The 20695-nt window shown below is 40.1% G+C and overlaps 2 protein-coding genes across 4 annotated transcripts in view; one reads left to right on the plus strand and one right to left on the minus strand.

Moving 5' to 3' along the window:
• Window positions 1-15853, plus strand: part of lnx1 (ligand of numb-protein X 1) — a 199443-nt gene extending 183590 nt beyond the window's left edge. For both annotated transcript variants that reach the window (XM_060824180.1, XM_060824188.1), the window contains exon 11: window positions 15370-15853. In XM_060824180.1, the coding sequence (XP_060680163.1) occupies window positions 15370-15505 (136 nt within the window). In that variant the 3' untranslated portion in view covers window positions 15506-15853. The remainder of the gene's footprint in view (window positions 1-15369) is intronic.
• A 602-nt stretch (window positions 15854-16455) lies between these two features.
• Window positions 16456-20695, minus strand: part of fip1l1a (FIP1 like 1a (S. cerevisiae)) — a 99668-nt gene continuing 95428 nt past the window's right edge. Inside the window, exons 15-16 of one of the 2 annotated variants that reach the window (XM_060824210.1) lie at window positions 19416-19571; window positions 16456-16825 (exon numbers count right to left, since the gene is read on the minus strand). In XM_060824210.1, the coding sequence (XP_060680193.1) occupies window positions 16681-16825; window positions 19416-19571 (301 nt within the window). In that variant the 3' untranslated portion in view covers window positions 16456-16680. Of the gene's footprint in view, window positions 16829-19415; window positions 19572-20695 lie in introns of both variants that reach the window. The other variant, XM_060824200.1, reaches the window with a different exon arrangement.

Genomic DNA, 20695 nt, shown 5'->3' on the forward strand with positions numbered 1-20695 from the left:
CAGGACCCACAAATTCCATTCCCAAATATGGCTCTTCTCAGTCCTATAGGTTTGGATTGTGGTCCACAGCAAATTTAAGTGACCACTTGCATCCAACGAAATGGAGATTTTGTGTTCCCTAGAGTGTAGAATCTGGAGTGTGGCTATTAGAGCTGGTCAAAGCAGGTTTGCTCCCAGTGCTCTTGTTTTGGTTGGTCATGGTAACTCTTTTGGAGAGCTTGGATATCTCAATGAATATGGTCTCTTCTTTTGGGGGGTGTGGTGAAAATCTTTACTTTTGCAGAAAGTAAGTAAAAGTTGTGAATGACAGCAATGTACCCTCTTATTTTGATTTCTTCCACACAGACTGCTCAGGTCTGTGTGTGGCAGGGACTTCTGAAATCAGAAGTCAATGCTGGAAAATGCCAGTCACTGTGTACAGACTTGCAGAACAGCTCCGCAGTTTTGAGGAAACATTGAATTACAGTTATTTATTTCTCAACAGTGTCATTTCCAATACAGAAATTCAAGTAACAGACCCTTCTTTAAAATATATTTCTTATGGTTTTATATTCATTCTCCTATATGTCTGGGTAATGTGGATTTTTAAAATTCATTCCTGGGATCCTAACATCAGTCTTTTGTACTCTGACGGACAGAGTTTATCTTGTGATTTTTTAAATAAAATAGTAATAATAACCTAAGCCAATAACAACCACATTGTCAAGGGGAAATTAGGGATGGACAATAAATGCTGACAATAAATTTTCAATGTCCACATCCCATGAACAAATAAAAACAAAATGATCACTTTTCTGACTGTAAAGTGCATTCTTAAACTGTTGATGAGGTAAGGCACGGCATATGCAACTTCAGTCATTCTGGTACATGCAAGTAAATGTACATTTCAACCAAAGGGAGATGTGGATTGGGTTTTAAATCGACCAAATCTGATGTATACGATAGAATCCCTACTATGTGGAAGCAGGCCATTCAGCCCATCGAGTCCACACCAACTCTCAAAGAGCATTCCACCCAGATATCCCTATAACCCCACAATTCCCATGGATAATCTACCTAACCTATACATCCCTGGTCACTGCAGGCAATTTAGCATGGCCAATCCACCTAACCTGCATGTCCTTAGACTGTGGGAGGAAACTGAAGCACCTGGAGGAAACCCACACAGACATGGGGAGAATGTGCAAACTCCACACAGACTCCTGAGGCTGGAATTAAACCCGGGTCCGTGGTGCTGTAAGGCAGCAGTGCTAATCACTGAGCTACTGGGCCACTGTATCTTGATTGACAGTTAATAATAGATTTGGTACAGGCATCATTGTCTTGCATTATTTCATTGCCAAATGCTTCTTTATGAAACTTGGTCATATTTATGACACCAGTCTAGTAATATGATATATTAAATATGTAATTTTACATTATCAGTCTTAAATTGGCTGTCTCTTCAGGATCATACTTTTTCTCCCCAGGGAAAGAGAACATAACAGTTAAGAAGCTTCAAGTTAAATAGGAAAACAAACCTGAATGTAGTTGATAATTTAACTAAGTGTTATGTACTTATGCAGCACAGAATACATTGGTACATTTGATTCTGAACACTGCACTTGTCCATTTCCTATCTTTTCACTTACATAAATTAATACAAGGGGAGAATATAACCACCCTTACACTGTGACTACCTATCCTGTACTCAATAGTTAGAAAGGTTTAAACACTTGATAGATATAAGGTAAACTGCCAGTCCATAGAAGTAAATTATGTTAACACATATTTGTAGACAGGGTTCAGGCAGCAGTGCTAATCAGACAGCTGCTCTCTTCTCAAATGGAAACTGGTCTTCCATTATTGTTTGTCCAAAGGGAAGACTTACCCAACATTTCAACTAGCGAGCAGAATGTTGCCATCACAAAGAGACCAACGCACTCTGTACCAACTATCCATTCATATTCTGGTATCAATGAACTGTACTCAACTGACATGGATTTTATGTTTTTCTCTGTCCATTTCTACTGTTCATCTCTCAATGGTTGCTTTTAATAAACTCTTTGAGTCCCAAATTCCTCTGTGCTGCAGTCTTTCTCCATCTAAATGATATAAATTTCTTCTATTCTTTTGACCAAAGTGCATAACATAACAATTTCCCACATTATATTCCATCTGCCAAATTGTTGTCCTCTCATTTAACTTGTCTATATCACTTTGTAGAACTGTGTCATCGTCAGCATTTGCCTTCTCACTTATTTTTCTGTGAGCTGCAAATTCAATGGTTCATTTGGTTCTGTCATTCAAGCCATTGATAAATATTGTAACTAATTGTGGATCCAGCATCATTCCTTTGGCATGCCACTAGTTGCACCCTGCCATCCTAAAAGTGCCCCCTTTACACCAACTCTACCTTCTATTAGCCAAGCATCTGTCCATCCAGATACAAAACTCCCTACACCACCTTATTTCGTAGCCTTGTGTGTGGTATCTTATCAAATGCCTTTTGATATATTACATTTGGATTTCCAACTGGTTCCCCTTTAACTATCCACCTTGTACCCTCCTCAAATAATTCATAAATTTGTCAGGCATTATTTCCCCTTAATGAAGCCATGTGTATTCTGCTTGATTATATTACATATTTCTAAATTCTCTGCTTTTACATTCTTTATAATGTTAAGATCTTCTCACTAACAGATGTTAAGCTAACTGGCCTTTAGGCATCTGCTTTTGTCTTCCTTCCTTTTTGAGTAAGAGTGTTACATTGACAGTTTTCATTTCTCTGGGACTTTTCCAGATTTTCAGGATTCTTGGCAGATTACTGCTTCCTGGAAATTCCTTTAAAATAAAGCTCATCAGATTTATTGGCTTTTCACCCTGTTAGTTTCTCTAGTACTATTATGATGTTTATTCCCCCCCACTTTAGCCCCTTGTTTTAATATTTTTGGAATGCTATTAATGTCCTTTACCATGAAGATTGATACAAAATATTTGTTTAACTCCTCTGCTACATTCCAGCTTTATTTCCTCAGCCTCATTGTCAAAGGGGCCTATATTTACTTGGGGCTCTCTCTTCCTTTTATATACTTAAATAAGCTCTACTGTCCATTTTTATATTACTTGCTGGTTTCCCTTTGTTTTTTTCCTCTTTGTTAATGTAACATCATCTTTTATTGGCTTTTAGAACTATCCCAGCCCTTTGGCTTAACAATAATCTCTGCAACATTGTGTTTTTCTTTCGATTTGATGTTATTCATGACTTCCCTGGTTTATCCTCTTCCTAGAATAATTGTTCCTCATTGGAATATAGCTTTGCTGTGATTCATGAACTATCTTCTTAGACACTTGATATTTTGTCAGTCATCTTTACTGCTGAACTCCTTTCCCAGTCCACTCCAGTTCTACTCTTGTCCCTATATAATTTTACATTAGTTGCGTTCAACAGAGGCTCCCAGCCTCATTCCTGATGAAGAGCTTTTACCTGAAATGTCAATTTCCTGCTCCTCAGATACTACTGACCTGCTGTGCTTTTCCAGCACTCTTGACTCTAATCTCCAGCTTCTGCAGTACTCACTTTCGCACAGTTGTTTCTTACTCAAGTTTCTCACTCTCAAACTGAAATGATAAATTATACCATATTATGGTCATTGTTTCCAAGGAAACTGTTTATTTAATATGCCTGATTACACATTACCAGATTCAAAATAGCTTGATCCCTGATTAGATCGACAACATATTCTGTGTGGAACTGGCCCGAGTAAACTCTGAATTCTCTCGGTGGCTATCTTTGCCAATTTGATTTTTGAAATCTCCATTAAGATTAAAGTCACCTATGATTAATGTACTGCCTTTATTTTCTTAAACGTGGCCTCATTATCTCCTGATTTATTTTCTGTCCCACCATATAGTTACTAAGAGGGGTCTATAGACTACTGCTACCAGTGTCGTCATCTTGTTGATTGTAGATGAATGTATTAATATTGTAGTAAGAATCTAATGCTAAGAACCATCTAGTTACCTATAAATTAATTTAATAGAAATGTATTTTTAATTAAGTAGTTGCTAGGGGGTAAAATGGCAGTCAGTGGGGTAGTGTGGAGTGTGGGAAACATCTGCAGGAAGTGTGTCCAATTCCAGCGCTGTCAGATTACATGGATCAGTTGGAGCGGCAGTTGGACACACTTGGAAGCATGCAAGAGGTGGAAAGCAACACAGATGGGTTGGGGGTGGGGGCGGGGGCAGGGAGGGTCACACCTAAGGACGTTCTTGAAAGAGAGGGCCAGAGGTTGTGGTACACATTGGTACTAACAACATGGGCAGGAAGAGGGAGACAAGGTCCTGCAAAGGGACTTCAGCTAGTTAAGTTGTAAGTTGAAAATCAGGAACTCGAGGGTTGTTATTACGGGAATACTCCCTGTGCCACGTGACAATGAGGCGAGGAATAGGAATAATACTTGGCTAAAAAGCTAGTGCAAGGAGGGCTTCTGATAAGTGGATTGTTGGGATGTGCTGGGCAGGTGGACTGGTTGGAGGGGCACCAATATGCTGGTGTTACTCGGGAGGGTTTAAACTAGTGTGCCAGTGGTACAGGAACCAAAGCACTATGTCAGCAACTGAAATGACTGAGGAGGAGCTAGAGACTAAGGCCAGAAATGCCAAAAGGAATAATAAACAGGGAGAGGTGACTGAACACAACAGGACTGGCAGTCTGAAGTCTATTTGTTTTTAACTTGAGGAGGATAACGTAAGGCAGATGAACATAACTATATTTATTAATCCAAGCTCTATGATGTTGTAGTTTTTACAGAGACTTGGTTGAGAAAGGAATAAGGAGAAAGTGAGGACTGCACATGCTGAAAAGTTGGTGTTGAAAAGTGTGGTGCTGGAAAAGCACAGCAGATCCGGTGGCAATCCAAGGAGCAGGACAGTCGACGTTTCAGGATGAAAGGCTTATGTCCGAAATGACAACTTTCCTGCTCTTTGGATGCTGCCTGTCCTGCTGTGCTTTTCCAGTGTCACACTTTTCAACTGAGGGGGACAAGTCTGGCAGCTTAACATTCTGGGATTTAGGTATTTCAGACGAGCTGGATAGGAGTTGCATTATTGATTAAGCAGAACATCACAGCTGTATTGAGGAAAGGACAACTTGGGAGGGCTCAGCCAGGAAGGCATCTTGTCTAGAGCTCAGGAATAGGAATGTTGTAATTGCTCTGATGGGATTATACTGCTGGCCTCCAAACAGCCACAGATAAATAGAGGAACAGGTACGTGGATAGGTTTTGGAAGAATGTGAAAATAACAGGCTGTTGTGTTGGATGATTGTAACTTCCTCTACATTGACTGGGACTTGTTTACCATCAGGGACTTGGAAGGAGCCGGGGTGGGGAAGCTGTTCGTTAGGCAAGACCAAGAGGGTTTCTTGAACCAATATGTGAAAGTCCAACCAGGGAAGGGGGCCATACTAGACCCGGTGTTCAGGAATAAGCCTGCCAGGTGATCCATGTTGTGGGGGGAGCTTTTTGAGAGCAATGACCATAATTCCATAAATTTTAAATTACCTATGATAAGAGTAGTCTTCAAGTGATGCAGTTTGGAAGGTAAAATGCAATAGGGAAGACTACAGTAAATGCAGAACCTTCAAAACCAGGGTTCGAGGGCATACAGGTCCACAGTTCCCTGAAAGTGGCAACAGAAGGTGGTCAAGAAGGCGTATGACATGCTTACCTTCATCAGTTGGGACATGAGGTCTATGGGCAAGTCATGTGACCTAACTGACAGTGAGGACCAGAGGCCTGACGAAAAGATAAATTTTAAAAGATGTAAAAGCTTACTTCAGTTCAGCTTTCTTCACTTTTTATCGGTGGCATTTGGAGTGGAAGGAGCAAGGACCAGAGGCCTGACAGGAAAGTAAATTTTTGAAAGATATAAAGGTTTACCTTGTAAATAAGCAGAGCGCACACTGAGCAGGAGCAGGCACAGGAGTGCTGGATGAGTGAGCCTTTATACTTGGGTAATCATTTTACCCGAAACACTATTCATGTAGTGTCTCCTACCTGTCCTCCTCCTTCTCCTCTAACCAAAAAATGTTTCTTGCGCCAATTGGTCAGGTGACTGGTTTCTTTATTTCTTTTTTATTTAATTTTTCAGTAGCACCGTTGGGAATTTAGAATAGTGGGAATGAAGGTTAGGGCACTTGAATGTTCCTCCTGCAGAATTTGGGAGGTAAGGGTCACTAGTAGTGTCTCTGCTGACTGCATCTGTGGGATGTGCACCCAACTCCAGCTCTTCGAAAATAGCACTAGGGAACTGGAGCTGGAGTTGGATGAACTTCAGACATTCAGGAGGTGGAGGGGGTTATTGAGAGGAGTTACAGGGAGGTAGTCACACCTCAGGTACAAGAAGAAGGTAGATGGGTTACCATCAGGTGACGGAAAGGGAACTGACAGGCAGTGCAGGAAACCCCTGTGGCTGTTCGCCTCAACAACAAGTATACCGTTTTAAATATGGTTTGGGGGGAATGACTTACCAGGGATAAGTAATGGGGCACAGGTCTCTGGAACAGAGTCTATCCCTGTTGCTTAGAAGGGAAGAGGAACAGGAGCAGCGCATTAGGCACTGGGGATTCCATAGTTATGGGGACACGTAGGAGGTTCTGTGGGAACGAGAGAGACTCAATGTTGGTGTGTTGCCTCCCAGGTGCCAGGGTTTGTGATGACTCTGATCGTGTTTTTGGGATCCTTGAGGGGGAGGGGGAGGGGGAGGGGGAGCAGCATAGGTAGGAAGAGAGATGGGGATTTAAAGCAGAAAGTCAGGGAGCGAGGGTGGAAATTTCGAACTAGAACAAACAAAGTTGTTATCTCTGGTTTGTTGCCCGTGCCATGTGCTAGCAAAGCAAGGAATAGGGAGAGAGGAGTTGAACATGTGGCTACAGGGATGGTGTAGGAAAGAGGGTTTTGGATTCCTGGATAATTGGGGCTCTTTCAGGGGTATGGGGGACCACTACAAACAGGATGATCTTCACTTGAACCTGAATGCTCTTTGGGTGGGTTTAAATTAATTCAGCAGGGGAGTGGGAACAGACACGTAGCTCGAGTATATTCGGAGAATGAGAATAGTGAAGTCAGAACTAAGATTTCAAGATCGCAAGAAGGTGGTTTAAAATGTGTCTATTTCTACACCCGGGACATCTGGAATAAGGTGGGTGACCTTGCAGCATGGGTTGTTACCTGGGATTTTGATGTTGTGGCCATTTGAGAGATATGGGTAGAACAGGGACAGGAATGGTTATTGCAGGTTCCAGGATTTAGATGTTTTAGTAAAAACAGAGAAAACGGTAAAAGAGGGGGTGATGTGGCATTGTTAGTCAAGGACACTATTACAGTTGCAGAAAGGATGTTTGAGGACTCATCTACCGAGGTAGTATGGGCTGAGATTAGAAACAGGAAAGGAGAGGTTCCCGTGTTGGGAGTTTTCTATAGGCCTCCAAATGAGATGTAGAGGATATCATAGCAAAAATTATCCTCAATAGGACCGAGAGTGACAGAGTTATTGTTAAGGGGGACTTTAACTTTCCAAATATTGACTGGGAATTTTATAGTTCAGGTACTTCAGATGGGTCAGTTTTTGTCCAATGGGTGCAGCAGGGTTTCCTGACACAGTATGTATACAGGCCAACAAGGGGCGAGGCCGCATTAGATTTGGCACTGAGCAATGAACCCAGCCAGATGTTAGATTCGGAAGTAGGTGAGGACTTTGGTGATAGTGACCACAATTCAGTTATGTTTACTTTAGTGATGGAAAGGGATAGATATATACTGCAGAGCAAGAGTTACAGGTGGAGGAAAGGCAATTATGATGCGATTAGGCAAGATTTAGGATACATAGGATGGGGAAGGAAACTGCAGGGAATGGGCACAATTGAAATGTGGAGTTTATTCAAGGACCAGCTTCTGGGGTCCTTGATAAGTATGTACTGGTCAGGCAGGGAAGAAGTTGTCGAGCGTGGGGGCCGTGGTTTACTAAGGAAGGTGAATCTCTCTTCAAGAGGAAAAACCAGGCTTATGTTAGGATGAGATGTGATGGCTCAGTTAGGGCGCTTGAAAGTTACAGATTAACCAGGAAATACCTAAAGAAACAGCTAAGAAAATCCAGGAGGGGACATGGGAAATCATTGGCGGATAGGATCAAGGAAGACCTTAATGGTGTTCCATAGCTGTATCAGGAATAAAAGAATGACTAAAGTAAGATTAGAGCCAACCAAGCATAGTAGTGGGAAGTTGTGTAGAGTCAGAGGAGATAGGGGAAGTGCTAAATACTTTTTCCAGTGTAAATACTGTCAAAAAGACAATATGGTTGAGGACAATTTTGAGAATCAGGCTACTCGACTAGACGAGATTGAGGTGCATAAGGAAGGGGTGATAGGAATTCTGATTATGTAAAAATAGATAGGTCCCTTGGGCTGGATGAGTTTTATCCCAGGATTCTCTGGGAATCCAGGGAGAAGATTGACAAACTTTTGGCTTTGATCTTTGTCATCATTGTATACAGGAATAGTGCCAGAAGACTGGAGGATAGCAAATGTTGTTCCTTTGTTCAAGGGAGTAGAGACAACCTTGGAAATTTTAGATTGGTGAGCCTTACTTTGGTTGTGGGTAAAGTGTTGAAAAGGGTTATAAGAGATAGGATTTATAAATATCTAGAGAAGAATAAGTTGATTAGGGATAGTCAGCACGGTTTTGTGAAGGGTAGGTTGTGCCTCACAAACCTTAATTCTTTGAGAAGGTGACCAAACAGGTGGATGAGGGTAAAGCTGTTGATGTGGTGTATATGGATTTCAGTAAGGCGTTTGATAAGGTTCCCCATGGTAGTCTATTGCACAAAATACTGAGATATGGGATAGCTGAAAGAAGACAGAGGGTGACAGTTGATGGGAAATATTCATCCTGGAGTTCAGTTACTAGTGGGGTACACCAGAATCTGTTTTGGGTCCATTGTCATTTGTCACTTATAAAAATGACCTGGATGAGGGCATAAAAGGATGGGTTAGTAAATTTGTGGATGACACGAAGGTCAGTACAGTTGTGGATAGTGAGAAGGATGTTGTAGATTACAGGGAGACTGCAGAGCTGGGCTGAGAGGTAGCAAATGGAGAAAGGTGTGAGGCGATTCACTTTGGAAGGACCAACAGGAATGCAGAGCAATGGTAAGATTCTTGGTGTCCCGGTACATAGATCACTGAAAGTTGCCACCCAGGTTTATAGGTTGTTAAGGAGGCATAGAGTGACTTAGGTTTTATTAGTAGAGGGATTGAGTTTCAGAATGAGGTCATTCTGAAGCTGTACAAAATATTTGGAATATTGTATACAGTTCTGATCACTGCATTATAGGAAGGATGTGGAAGCTTTGGAAAGGGTTCAGAGGAGAGTTACTAGGATGTTGCCTGGTATGGAGGTACGGTCTTATGAGGAAAGGCTGAGGAACTTAAGGCTGTTTTTGTTAGATAGAAGGTTGAGAGACAACTTAATTGAAACACAAGATAATCAGAGGGTTAAATAGGTTGGACAGTGAGGGCCTCTTTCCTCGGATGGCGTTGGTTAGCATGAGGAGACATGGCTTTATATCGAAGGGTGATAGATATAGGTCAGATGTCTGAAGTAGTTTCTTTACTCAGTAGTAGTGGCATGGAACACACTGCCTGCAACAGTTACAGACCTGCCAACGTTTATCACATTTAAATGGTCATTGGATAGGCATATGGACAAGAATGGAATAGTAAAGGTTAAATGGGCTTCAGATTGGTTCCACAGGTCAATGCAACATTTGGAATATTGTAGACCGTTCTGGTCACCACAATATGAGGATGTGGAGGCTTTGGAGCAGGTACAGAAAAGGTTTACCAGGATGTTGCGTGGCTTTCAAGATATTAGCTACAAAGAAAGATCGGACAAACTTGGTTTACTGAAGGACGAGGGGCGACTTGAAGGAAGTTTACAAAATTATCAGAACGATAGAATGGTTTGTCAGAATCTTTTTTCCAGTGGAGAAATGTCAAATACCAGAGATAGGTTTAAGGGAAAGGGGAAAAATTCAAAGGGGATGTGAGAGGTATGCTTTCTTTTTGAACACAGAAGGTGATAAGTGCCTGGAATGCACTGGCAGAAGAGATTGTAGAAGCAGATATGTTTAAAAGGCATCTTGGTAGGTACATGAACAGGCAGGGAATAGAGAGGTATGGACTGCATAAAGGTAACAAGTTTTTAATTGATGTCTTTATAAAGAGATGGCTCAGGCTTGGTGGGCTGAAGGGCCTGTCCCTATGCTATACTGTTTTTTTCCTGTTATTTTTTACCTTGATCCATATGGATGCGATATCATCCAATGCCAGTTTATTTCTTGCAATCATAGACTCTATCTTGTATTAACATCTACCTCACTAACCTTCCCCTGTTTCAAACTCCTTTTGAAAAGTCAATACAATAGAATGTTTTGGTTCCAGCTTTATAGTTACATCAAAGGATGTAACTATATCTGTATAGTCGTTACATGGTCATAGTCACAAGCCTGTATTTGTGCTGATAATTCACATATTTTGTTCTAAATACTATCTGTGTTCAAGAAATATTCCTTTTGCATTTTTAAATTTCTGAGCACTGCCCCCTGATTCACCACACCTGTCTCAACTACAATTCAGACTCCTATCCTTGATCATAGTTTGAAGTTTCTAATCCAAGGGGTGTGGCCGCCTATTGGATCAATGTCCAGGTAACTTTCCCCACGTGAAGTGGTGCAGTGTCAGCAGCTTGGAGCAGAAGTTGTTTTAGCTGCAAGTGATGTGTTGACTGTCGAACACCTTGGAGGCCAGCAGCTTCCCATATGCTGCAGCATCACCGGACTGGTCATCCCTATTTTGTTAATTAAATCACTCTAGGATTCCCGCTGTTTGTACTTGAATAATACCAATTCTGAACACTTGATTGTACTGTTTCCAGTTCATTACACACTAATATCAGTATCAAACCTAGCAAGCCCTTTTTAAAAAAGACTGAACCCAAGCACAAACTGAAGACTCTTATTTTCAGACTTCAGCAGAAAAGTGTCATAAATTCTACTCACCAGGCAAAACAGCCAAAACCCCTCTCCTTCTACTCCTGAAGATGCTCAACTCCAGCACAATGGTGAAGGTTACATTCCAGTGCTAAATTGCAGTAAGTTGCCTAATAATTATATGTACCTGACATATGGAGGGGAGGCAATGGCCTAGTGGTATTACAGTTAGACCACAAATCCAGAAACTCCTTAAAAGGTATCGGTTCAAATTCAGCCACTGTAGATGGAATTGAGAATCTATTGATGACCGTGTATCCCATCTGGGAAGGAAATCTGCTGTCCTCACCTGGTCTGGCTTCCATGTGACTTCATACCCACAGTAATGTGATTTACTCTCAATTGCAGTATTGAAAGACAGAGCAAGCAGTTCAGGCGCTACAAAGTCTCAACAAAGCAATAAAACCAGATAGACCACTGGCATTCACCTTGGAAGTAGAAAAAAAAGCACTGTAACCCTGCAAAGTCCTCCTTACTGAGATGTGGGGGCTAGTACCAGAATTGGGAGAACTGTCCAATTGCAACAAGAACAGAACCCCCACCCCACCAGTCCTCACCTTCCAACCTACTAACCTTCGTATTAACCGCATCATCCACCGACATTTCTGCCACCTCCAAATGGACCCACCACCAGGGATATATTTCCCTCCCCACCCCTTTCCGTAAAGGCCATTCCGTCTGTGACTACCTGGCCAGGTCCATGCCTTCCTCTCCTGGCCCCTTCCCCTGCCACCACAGGAATTGCAAAATCTGTGCCCACACCTCCCGCCTCACCTCCGTCCAAGGCCCCAAAGGAGCCTTCCACATCCATCAAAGTTCCACCAGCACATCCACCAATATCATTTATTGTAGCCATTGCTCCCGATGCGGTCTCCTCTACATTGGGGAGACTGGACGCCTTCTCACAGAGCGATTTAGGAAACATCCCCAGGACACCCGCACCAATTAGCCCACCGCCTCGTGGCCCAACATTTCAACTCCCCCTCCCACTCTGCTGAGGACATGGAAGTCCTGGGCCTCCTTCACCGCTGCTCCCTCACCACCAGACGCCTGGAGGAAGAACGCCTCATCTTCCGCCTCTGAACACTTCAACCCCAGGGCATCAATGTAGACTTCATCAATTTCCTCATTTCTGCTCCCCCCCACCTTACCCCTGTTCCAACCTTCCAGCTCAGCACCATCCTCATGACCTGTCCTACCTGTCAATCTTCCTTCCCACCTATCCACTCCACCCTCCTCTCTAACCTATCACCTTCATTCCCACCCCTATTCATCTATTGTACTCTTTGCTACCTTCTCCCCAGCCGCATCCCCCTCCCATTTATCTCTCCACCCTGAAGGCTCCCTGCCTTCAGCCCTGCTGAAGGGCTTTTGCCCGAAATGTCGACTTTCCTGCTCCTCGGATGCTGCCTGGCCTGCTGTGCTTTTCCAGCACCACTCTAATCCAAACCCTGTCTCACAGACTAGTCAAGCAATAGCCTGACACAGTCATACCCATGGAATGATACCTTACAGACAGCTCACCACCACCTTTGCAAAGACAAGTAGGGACAGGCAATAAATGCTGGTCAGTCAGCAATGTCCACATCCCAATGGTGAATTTTAAAAAAAACCTACTTACATATCCCTCTGCAGACTGTGTCAATTTCACCACATGCCTTCTCATCTATTCGTCATTGACAAATTTGGCTATTGTACATTCACTTTTCTCAGCCAAGTTATTAATATATACTAGGTATAATTGTGGCCCCAGCACTGATCTGTGGCACACCATTCATTTTCATATGAATGGGTGAGATATTTGGAAGAAACTGAAATGTTTAAAAGATAAGATTCAATGGAGCTGTTTTAGATACAGGGCTATGAAGTGGACAGTGGGAGAATAGTTTCTTCTTCTGCACAGATTTGTATCTAAGGTGTAGACTAGTTTTCTAGGTCTTTAAGAAAAAATATTGTCATAAATACCATACAAAAGCAAAGGTACTGGAGATGTCATCTGATATTGCTCATTTAGAGGTAAAAAGGAAAAAAATAAATTAACACCCTTCATATTCACAGAACATTCCTAAGTGTTTCACAGCAAATATATTTGCCTATAACTTAAAGTAATAAAAGGGTTAATTTGCACTCAGCTAGGCCCCACAAATTATCCATTGCATCATTATCAGAGAGCTTTTTGGTGATTGATAAATTCTTGATGTCACAAGGAATTTTACAAAAAATTAAGGGCTACGGGGAGAATGCTGGTAAGTGGAGTTGAAATGCCCATCAGCCATGATTGAATGGCGGAGTGAACTCGATGGGCCGAATGGCCTTACTTCTACTCCTATGTCTTATGGTCTTATTATGGACGAGGGTTGAAGGTTAGTAAGGATACCAGGATAAAAAGTATTTCCTATTCCAATAGTATCGTGGAATCTTAGGTTTACCTGAATAGAAGACAAAAACTCAGTAGACAACTTAGCTTAAGGATGATGCGTGACTCTTAAGGACTACTTAACTTACCTCATGGTATCTAGTTCGAGTGGGATAAGTCTATGCTTTCTGGTGCAAGTTCAAACTTGGATCTTGTAAAATGGACCACAGTGAATCATTCACTTCTTTATATATCCTATCTGATCTTAAAATTCATTGACTTCAGCACCAGGCAAAGAAAAATAAATCTCTCTAGTTTTACAACACTGCCTGAATCAAATTGCTTTCTGCATCATTTTCAAATGTTGTCACTGAGCCACTATGACACTAAATGACATCAAACTGGCAGAATATTTCTAATAATGAGATATGCAGCTCCAAAAGAATGTAGCAAAAGTAATTCTACATTGTAAGAAAACGTACAATTTTGTGGTTAAATAAATTACTCTGTTCAATTATTTTCCGAAACTACAAGTGCGTGTATCAAGAAAAGAACAATGCAAGAGGAAAAAAAATTTGCTTAGTGACAAAAGTAATCGAGGAACTGGAGAAGATTGTTGGATCCAAGTTTAGCTACTGATCTAGAACACCTCAATTGTATTATTAAATACAAATTCAAAACTAAATAAGAAATCTGGAATAACAAGCTTGCTAATGGAAACCAGGTAATCACTGCTAATTGCTGTAAAAACCCTTCTGATTGCTTTAAGGAAGAAAAATGTACACCTGGCTGATCTACACATGGTTGATTCTGCAATTAGGGATGGGTAATAATGCTGGCCTAGCTAGCAATGCCCACCATCTCATGATGAAATTTAAAAAAAATACAATGGCCATTCTGAAGGAAAAGGTTGGAAGGAAATATTAAATTTGTATCTAAAATGAGGTAATTAATCTAACTCAGCAGCATCTATTCTTAAACTTAATTCAGCTTAACAGCACTCAGCACCTTTGAGAAATTGAATGTGTGCATTTATTAACATGAACACCATGTGATTTTATAGTTGGAATTTTAATCATCAGTATTTACACCCCTTTACTAAACCTCAAGTTTAGATTGGCAACATTCCAAATTCCATTAAGTGAGGCATTGCATGGATAACTATAATCATGATTAAGTCCAAGTGGCCTGTCTAACAATTAGAACAGTGATATGCTGAAATGAAAGAGGGGTACACAGTAGAACGTAGATGGATTCTCAACACTGTTGTAGTACCTCCAACACTGAAGGTGTAAAGTAGTAATATCTTCCCCCTTGCCTGTTAATTTATTTATCCATAAACAAAGCACCTCAACATGTAATAGGTGGATTTCAACTAAACTTAATAGACAGAGAGACTCAAGGAAGATTGATGTATTTTTAAGCAGCATGCAGATCTAGATCCTGGAACTATTTAAAAGATCCCTTAACATTATGAAATAGGGGAAACTGATTTATTTTGAAGATTATATTGTGGGTTGTATTATCTAGAATGTTGTCGATTGTCTCAACCGCTGTGTCAGATATTGTCATTGCTCTCAAAATATGTTGTTGGAAAGTCCTTGTCACAGAGATGGAGATGCAAATGGAAGAATATTTTTTAAACACAAGTTACAGAGCATCAGCCCAGGACAATGTTTAAGGACTAGCTACATCATAAAGAATTAATAGTGTGGTAGAGATATGCACGAGTGCTCTCTTCAATCATTTGCTTTAAGGCACATACACCTAATTTGACAACCTAGAAAATTTACCTCCTTATCAGAACTGGAAACATATGTACTATGGGGAAGCAATATCCACTGAAATTGTTGGTTTGTGACTGATTTGGTTAATTACTATACATTTATTTAAAGTGCATGACTCATACTATTTTGTCATTACAGGTGTGGAGATATGATTTTGGCCGTCAATGGAAAGAGTACGTCAGGAATTAGTCATCCATGTCTAGTGAAGATGCTCAAGGAAGCGAGAGGAAAGGTTATACTCACTGTGGTGTCCTGGCCTGGCAGCCACTTATAGATTATGTTATACCAACTTGTCATGAAAAGAACTAAATAAAAGGCTACTAATTCAGCATAGAAGCAATAACACTGAAATGGCTTTATATATCTCTGATAAGTTATAAAGCTTACTTTGCATTTTCTGAAGTTTCTTTGATATTTAAATTATATTTTCTGAAAAAAAGTCGTAGTTTAAGCACTCATAGGCGTTGGATATTTAAAATTGATTAAGGAACTCAAATGCATCTTGTTCATCCAATTTTAATCTAGTTGAAAAGGGATTGAAATATACACAAGTTTTGGTGAATGGATTTTCTTAAACTGATACGTCAAATGTTATAGCAAACTTTCAGTAAAATCAGATGTCAATGACCAATAATGAGTATGTTTCTTATTTACAAAAAAAAAGCTGAAAGAATAGCTTGAGTAAATCGTACCACATCTTAATTAACTCTTTTGAAATATCTGAAGCACCTATGCTGCAAATATGGTGGCCATAATCAACTTGTACTTTAAGGAAACAAGTTCAGATATTCATTGATGCTTATGTAGTACTGACTCCTCAGTTCAACAGAACAGGTGTAATACATACATTAAGTCAGAGAGATTTCAGATGCATACTGAAATGTAGTGGAGTATAAGTGGCCTTTTGATGGGGGAAACCTGGATTCAAATTTAGCTTTAACAAACAGGTAAAAGAAGTCTGCCCAAAAACAGGAAGTGCAATATCTTCATATTTACTTAATCAGCTTGCATGAAATAAAAAAAGTACTATTATGGCTGGGTTCAGATCCCACACAAATATATTTGGAGAAAATAAGAATCCAGCAAGGACAAATAACAAGCATACTTAATGACTGGTACTGTAAAATAGAAGTCTCCTGTGTAGAATCTTCAGAAATACTAGGTCTCCTATTTACAGTTGTTAAAAGTACAACGACCAACTTTTAAACAAAAAAAAACAAATTTTATTAATCTTCAATAAACTAATACAAGCATTGTAATTATGTTTTAATAACATAGTAGATGCTAAAAAGCACCACCACTTCAACAGTCCTTTGAAATAATTATGAATTTCTGACTTCTGCAGAAATTCTATTTAGTAGATCACCATTACCTGAACGAATTTCAAGCATTTCCAATATTTTCCATTCCAACCTCAGCATTATAACCAATAGGTAAGAAACCAGAGATTTAATTACTGCTAGCAGCCTCACTGGGCTCTGGTTCCTGGGAAATTTCCTCACTGGCTTCTTTATCTTCCTTGCTTCGTTTAGATTTCTTGTGTTTGTGTCGTTTATGGCCATCCACCTCTTCACTATCATGGCGCCGTCTGCTGCTGCTATGGAAGAGCAATTGTTACTGTCACTGGTCTGTTATAAGCAACATCTATTTCCCAAATCACTTTTCACAGATCAGAATCTCTACAAGATGTTAGGATAGCTTTTCAAATCCACAGATTTCAGATTATAGACAACAAAAAAATTTAGAACTAGACGGTGTGGAACATGGTTCAAACTAAGTAACTGATTGAATAAAATACAAATTTCAAATTCAAGCTGCAAGTTAGGAACATTTTCACAGGTTTACAAGCAATTAGAAAATCCTATCATATTGCCTACAATTTTCTCAGACATACTACACAACTTTGGGGAATTAATCAATGTAGTGGAGTATAAGTGGCCTTTTGATGGGGGAAACCTGGATTCAAATTTAGCTTTAACAAACAGTTAAAAGGCGCTCTTGCTGTTTAAATTCACCTTCACTGCAGTGAGCTTGGGCACTCTGTGATCCAATTCTTCTTGAAAATCCATCAACCATGTAGAATTAATTTTGAAAAACTACCACTTTATTCATTAGTTTTGGTAGGAAATGAAGAAATGGTGCAATTTTATAGTTGTGTGCTTTAGCAAGGCTCGCACTCAGCCAGGATGTTTGGTTCGGACAAACATATGAACCTACAAAAAGAAACAATTAGGAGCAGAAGTAGGCCATTTGGCCCCTCTAGCCTACTCCTCCATTGAACAAGCTGTTTGAGGCCACAAACCAATGCCACATTCCCAATTACCCCAAAAACCTTAGGTTCCCCATGTAGTCAAAAATCTTCATCTTCCTTAAAAATATCAACTCACCCTGCTATCTGGGGTAAAAGAATTGCCAAAGACTCATGACTCTCAGAAAATATTTTTCTCAATCTCAGTTTCAAAACTGCATTTTCCCAGTCAGTCTCTCCCACAAGGGTAAACATCCTTTCAGCATCCACCCTGTCAAGTGCTCTCAAGATCTTGTAGGACTCAGTAAGATCACCTCCCATTCATTTAATCTCCAATAGATACAGCCTAACCTGTCCAACATTTCCTCAATGTAATCCCTATCCTAGATATCAATCAAGTAAATCTTCTCCAAATTGCTTTCAATAAATCTGCACCCTTTTTTCAAATAAGGAATATAAACTTTAATAGTACTCCAGATATGGCTTAACCAATGCTCTGTACAAGTGTAGCAAAACATCTATATTCTAATATTCCATAATATGCTAATTCTATTCCTTCAGCCAAAGTGGACAAGCTCACATTTTCCTCTTATATTTCATCTACCAAATTTCCTCTGATGACCTAATGTATCTATAATCTACCCTTTGCAGACTTTAGATCCTGTTCATACTGATCTTTTTTTAACCTATCTTTGCATCAAGTAGCAAATTTAGTAACATATATTTGGTTTCTTATCCAAGTCATCCAAGATATAAATGGGGGGGGCATTTATTGGGGCAAAATATAATTGGGATGGCACAGTGGTTGGCAAGGCAGCCTCACAGTACCAGGGACCCAGGCTCAATTCCAGCTTCAGGTGACAGTCTGTGTGGAGTTTGCACATTCTCCCTGCGTCTGCGTGGCTTTCCTCCTGGTGCTCCGGTTTCCTCCCACAGTCCAAAGATGTGTAGGTCAGGTGAATTAGCCATGCTAAATTGCCCATAGTGTTAGGTGCATTAGTCAGAGGGAAATGGATCTGAGTTTGTTACTCTTCAGAAGGTCAGTGTGGACTTGTTGGGCCAAATGGCCTATTTCCACACTGTAGGGAATCTAATTTAATAAGTTGTAAGTGGTGGAGGCCCAAAGACTGATCCCTGGCACTCCACGCATTACATCATTCCAATCTAAAAACTAACCTGTGCTTCCTTTAAGCCATTTAATCCTTTCTACACATCCTCTTAATTTACTCCTTAAGATCATGAACACTTGCATAGTAACCTCTGATGTGACACCTTGAATACCTTCAAGAAATAAGGGCTATATAACTATGGATTCTTCTTTGTCTATGATGCTTGTAACTTTCTCAAACAACTCCAACAAATTAGTCAAACATACCTTCCCTTTCCCAAAACTGTACTAGCTCTGCATTAAGATTTTCTAAGTGCTTCTATAACCTCATTACTCATAGATTCTAGCATTTTTAGAAAGCATAAAACTACAAGGTAGCTAAACTGCTTCCCTTCTTTCTTGAATGGGGGAGTAACATTTGCCTTGTACCAATCTGGAGGAGCATTTCTGGAATTTGAAAAGTTAAAACCAATGCACATACATTCTCATTAGCCCCCTCTTCTGATTCTCTGAATTGTTTTAATTCTAACAATTTTCTTCGTGTCTTTCCCTGGTAACGGTCATTATAATAAGTCCATTTTCACCTTCTGGTATTGTGACTGGTTTAACAATCCTTCAAGTGGGAAGGGTTCAGCTTTGTCATCAACATCCCTCGCCTTTATCAGCACAAAAAGAATGGTAAGATAGATGTGAATCTGTATTTTAGCATCATTGTTGCTGTTTGATCCCTTGATACATCATAACACAGGTGGTGTAAAAGGAGTATGGCTTCATTTTAAAGAAATGAAAAATATACGTAGCTTTACTAGAAGCAATAAATTTTGTTACCTTCGGGAAGATTTGTGTCTGCCTTCTTCTTTGTCCCGGTGTCGGCGCTCTTTATGCCGATCCTCTTTATCCCTGCTGACCTTGTCCCGATGATGGTAATCACGATCATAGCTTTTATCAGATGAATAATCTCTGTGCCTATATCGACTTTCATCACTGTAGGTGGAGAAGAATGAACAAAGATTAAAATCTTGATATAATTACAATGATGACAAGATTCTTCCTCTTAAATATATTAGATGTACTTCCCTATTCATCGAACATTTGTATAATGTCCCTGTTGAAGTATCTTCCGATTTCTATCAAACATATTTACTATTCATTCCACAACTGGCTAAATTACATCTCTACTTTTATTGTGCAGAAATACTTTGTTTATTTGTATTCATCAAAATTTGCACAGACACGAAAGACCATCAGTGAAGGGTTAGATTCAAAGTTTGCAAATGACATGAAACTCGGAAGAATTATAAACTGAAGCCAACAGTGTAAAACTCGGAAAGGACATTGACAAGGTTGGTGGAGTGGATGGAAAAGTGACAGATGAGGTCTAAGCAGAGAAGTGTGAGGCTACACGATTAGATTGGAAGAACATGGAGATAATATATGTGGTACCATTCTAAAGGGGGTGCAAGAGCAGAGGGATCTGGGTGTATATGTACACAGATTTTTGAAGATGGCAGGATAGGTGGACAGCATACAGTATCCTCAATTTTATTAATAAAGGCACAGTGCACAATACCAAGGGGGTGATGTTGAACTTGTTTCAGACACTTGCTACAGAGTAGATAGGTCAGTAAAAGGAACAAGAATAGATTTAAAGTGATGTACAAAGGTAATAAGGGTGAGGTAAGAAAACACATTTCCACACAGCAAATGGTTAGGGATTGGAATGCACTGCTTGGAAATGTGGTAAAAGCTGATTCGGTAGATGCATTCGAGAGAGAATTGGATGATTATTTGGAGAAAAAGTGTGCAAGAATTTGGGGATAAAGCAGAAGACTGGCACTAAGTAATGATGATTGTTTTAAAAGCTGGTACAGGTACAGTGACCTAATTGTTTTCTGCATCATAACAATTCTGTGATTCACAATTCAGGCTTTTAGGAGGACCAAAAATTATTTGCTGATGTGATAAAAAAACATTTCAGGTGGATTAAGCTATTCTTGAGAGTAATTCAAACAACTATTTGTAGTAGAGTTAATGGGAAATAACAAAGGGTAAGAAAGTCACACAGTGTGTGTTACATTGGAAGACAACACCCACCTTTGCAAAATTCC

Source organism: Hemiscyllium ocellatum, chromosome 1, assembly GCF_020745735.1.
Source record: "Hemiscyllium ocellatum isolate sHemOce1 chromosome 1, sHemOce1.pat.X.cur, whole genome shotgun sequence".
NCBI classification, from domain to species: domain Eukaryota; kingdom Metazoa; phylum Chordata; class Chondrichthyes; order Orectolobiformes; family Hemiscylliidae; genus Hemiscyllium; species Hemiscyllium ocellatum.